Raw genomic sequence first — 3306 nt, 5'->3', positions numbered from 1 at the left:
ATATATATATATATATATATATATATATATATATATATCATTCGCGCGCATGGTAGTAATCTCATAACATAAAATGAAATTTGATTTACTTTCTTGCATTATATAATACATTGGTGTATCACCGATATAATAAATTTTCCCTCCTATTCTTTCAATCATGAGCAGCTTTTACATTCTAGTTTCATTTTCAGAAACTTGTATATAATATTCTTTTTTATGGTACTGTAATATATTAGTACTATATGTAATCCATGCTTCTCGCTTATATAAAATATCTTTGATAATAAAGTTTACTCAACTATGTGTGGTAAATTACTTATAATATATATAGAATGGTAAATATGTTTAAAACTAATCAATTTACTCTTGTAAATATTTTATCACAGCTGATACGGATTCTGAGGAGGCAGGTAATATCCTATTAGAAAGCTTGTTAAAAACTAATTAGACTATTATGCGGAATGAATATTAACAAGATTAAGCATGCAATCTTATACATTGTACAAAGTAAATTCACAAAGCTTCTTACAAAGCTTTGGCTTAAATATTTTTATAATAATATTCTCTTGTTAGAAATAAATATTGCAAGAAACATTGAATATAAAAATATCCTATATTAACAATTTATGATACCTAAACATCCTTAATTATTAGACAAATATTATTTTATTTCATTATTTTTGAAGTTAATCTCTTGTACTTTTTCCATAACAAGTAACAAAAGAGTCATTATTTTATATACTAGTTTTTATTTTTTAACACAAATTAAATTTTTCTGCACTGTAATTTTTTACTATATGATATATGTAAATATGTACAATAATATTATATACATATGTAATATTATACAATTATCTTGTTATTTATTGGCTTAATATAAACTTTTATTTTTATGTTTTTAAATAGCTGAAGGAGGTATTCTTAGATGCATTGGCGATATGGGTGCTGTGATGACAAATTTAACATTAGGACCAGCCGGTCAAGTGTTAGCTAGCTCTTCTCCAAGACCAAAGCCATTAATGAAGAAGGAATATCCCTTAGTGATGGACACGAAACTCAAGATAATCGAAATTTTGCAGTTTATTCTGGATGTTAGATTAGATTACAGAATCTCTTGTCTTTTAAGTATATTTAAACGAGAATTCGATGAGACAGCATTAACTGCTGCAGAGAAGACTGGAGATGTGACTCTAGGGCAAAAAGCTATTGATTTAGATTCAATTAGTGCACAGGCAGAAGGAATATTTGGGAGCAGGTAATATATTTTTGGATGCAATGTATGAAGATTGTACCTTACAGAAAATAATTTTTTTTAGTGAGGAATGCGCAGCGCTGGATTTAGATGGCCAAGGAGGCAGAACATTTTTACGCGTTCTATTACATCTAGCTATGCACGATTATCCTCCATTAGTCTCTGGAGCCTTACATTTATTATTTAGGCACTTTAGCCAAAGACAAGAAGTTTTACAAGCATTTAAACAGGTTGGACTTTCTTTAAATATTGAAGATTGTGAAAAAAAATTATTTAATAATACAAACACGCGGTTAACAGGTGCAGCTTTTAGTTTCGGATAGCGACGTAGAATCATACAAACAAATAAAAGCAGATTTAGACATTTTGCGCCAGTCTGTCGAGAAATCTGAACTTTGGGTATATAAATCCAAGGCAACAGAAGAACATGGAAATAAGAAGAAGAAAAGTAAAGAAGAAGAAGATGAAGCCACAGCTCCTCGTAAAATACCTCTGTTATCTGCATTAGATAAACAAGGTTTTAATAATTATTACTTTATACATCTTTTTTTATGAAAAGTGAATAAATAATTATTTTTGTATAGGGTCTGCTATTGATTTGGATATCGGCCCACCGTTACATTCCGATCAAACAGAAGAATATAAAAAAATTCAGCAGATATTAATGAGAATGAATAAGTTGTGTATTCAAAATCTGCCAGGCGGCCAAGTAAAGGCACGCAAACATGAGCAGAGACTTCTGCGCAATGTTGGAGTGCATACTGTCGTTTTGGATTTATTACAGGTTCCATACGACACCAAAGAAGATGTCAGAATGAACGAATTAATGCGTTTGGCGCACGATTTCTTGCAAAACTTTTGTCTATCTAATCAACAAAATCAAGTTCTTCTACACAAGCAGCTGGATTTATTCTTGAATCCCGGTATAAGAGAAGCGCAGACAATATGTAGTATTTTTCAAGATAACTCCGTTCTTTGCAATGAAGTCGGTGCAAAAGTCATACAGCATTTCGTACATTGCATAGAAACGCATGGAAAACATGTGCAATATTTGAAGTTTTTGCAAACTATAGTAAAAGCTGAGAATCAATTTATTAGAAAATGTCAAGAAATGGTGATGCAGGAGGTAAGATGCCATTACATGTGTATATAGCTTTTTGGAATATTTTTCCAGCTTTATTTTGATTATAGTTAGTTCAAGCGGGAGAAGATGTTTTAGTGTTTTATAATGATAGAGCCTCGTTTAATCATTTTGTGGAAATGATGCGATCTGAAAGACATCGAATGGATGAGAGCAGTCCTCTTCAGTGAGTTGCTTTAACATTTTTAAAATGAAAATTATTTAATTATATATGTCATGTATTGTACGATGTTCTGTTTTGTATCGATTTGAATATTTGAGAGTCTCAAACATAAAATATATATTTATTATGTTTTAGATATCATGTAGAGTTGGTAAAACTTCTAGCTTGTTGCACAATGGGCAAAAATGTCAATACAGAAATTAAATGTCATAGTCTCTTACCGTTAGATGATATCGTTGCTGTGGTGTCACATCCAGATTGTATACCAGAGGTGAATCTTTTATCGAATTTAATACACTCATCTGATTAAAGTAAATATTACTGACATCATATATAACATTTATAAATAGGTAAAAGAAGCATACATCAATTTTCTCAACCATTGTTACATTGACACAGAAGTCGAAATGAAGGAAATTTATACATCAAATCATATGTGGTCTTTGTTCGAAAAATCTTTTATTGTTGATATGGGCTTAATTGCCACATCTACTCATGATCGACAACACGCGGATACAGCCTTGGAGACTTATGTGACAAGTTGTTTAATGAACATCATATCCACATTTTTCAGCAGTCCATTTTCTGATCAAAGCACCACTGTACAGGTAACATCTTCATTTGTATTACAGAAAAAAAATATTAATCTTTAATGGCGCGCGCGCGCGCGCGCGCGCGTGTGTGTGTGTGTACACACACACACACACACACACACACACTATTACATATATATATATATATATATATATA

The 3306-nt window shown here is 31.1% G+C and overlaps 1 protein-coding gene across 1 annotated transcript in view; it reads left to right on the top strand.

Moving 5' to 3' along the window:
• The window catches only part of LOC105623125 (inositol 1,4,5-trisphosphate receptor), a 48256-nt gene that overhangs the window by 28794 nt on the left and 16156 nt on the right, over positions 1 to 3306 (top strand). The window contains exons 15-21 of the mRNA XM_012204522.1: positions 907 to 1255; positions 1317 to 1482; positions 1553 to 1769; positions 1837 to 2378; positions 2444 to 2559; positions 2692 to 2827; positions 2907 to 3164. Coding sequence (XP_012059912.1) covers positions 907 to 1255; positions 1317 to 1482; positions 1553 to 1769; positions 1837 to 2378; positions 2444 to 2559; positions 2692 to 2827; positions 2907 to 3164 — 1784 coding nt within the window. The remainder of the gene's footprint in view (positions 1 to 906; positions 1256 to 1316; positions 1483 to 1552; positions 1770 to 1836; positions 2379 to 2443; positions 2560 to 2691; positions 2828 to 2906; positions 3165 to 3306) is intronic.

The sequence above is a fragment of the Atta cephalotes genome (genome assembly GCF_000143395.1).
Source record: "Atta cephalotes unplaced genomic scaffold scaffold00053, whole genome shotgun sequence".
Lineage (NCBI taxonomy): Eukaryota > Metazoa > Arthropoda > Insecta > Hymenoptera > Formicidae > Atta > Atta cephalotes.
The sequence above is the reverse complement of the archived record's forward strand: the minus strand, read 5'-3'. Positions and strand labels throughout refer to the sequence as shown.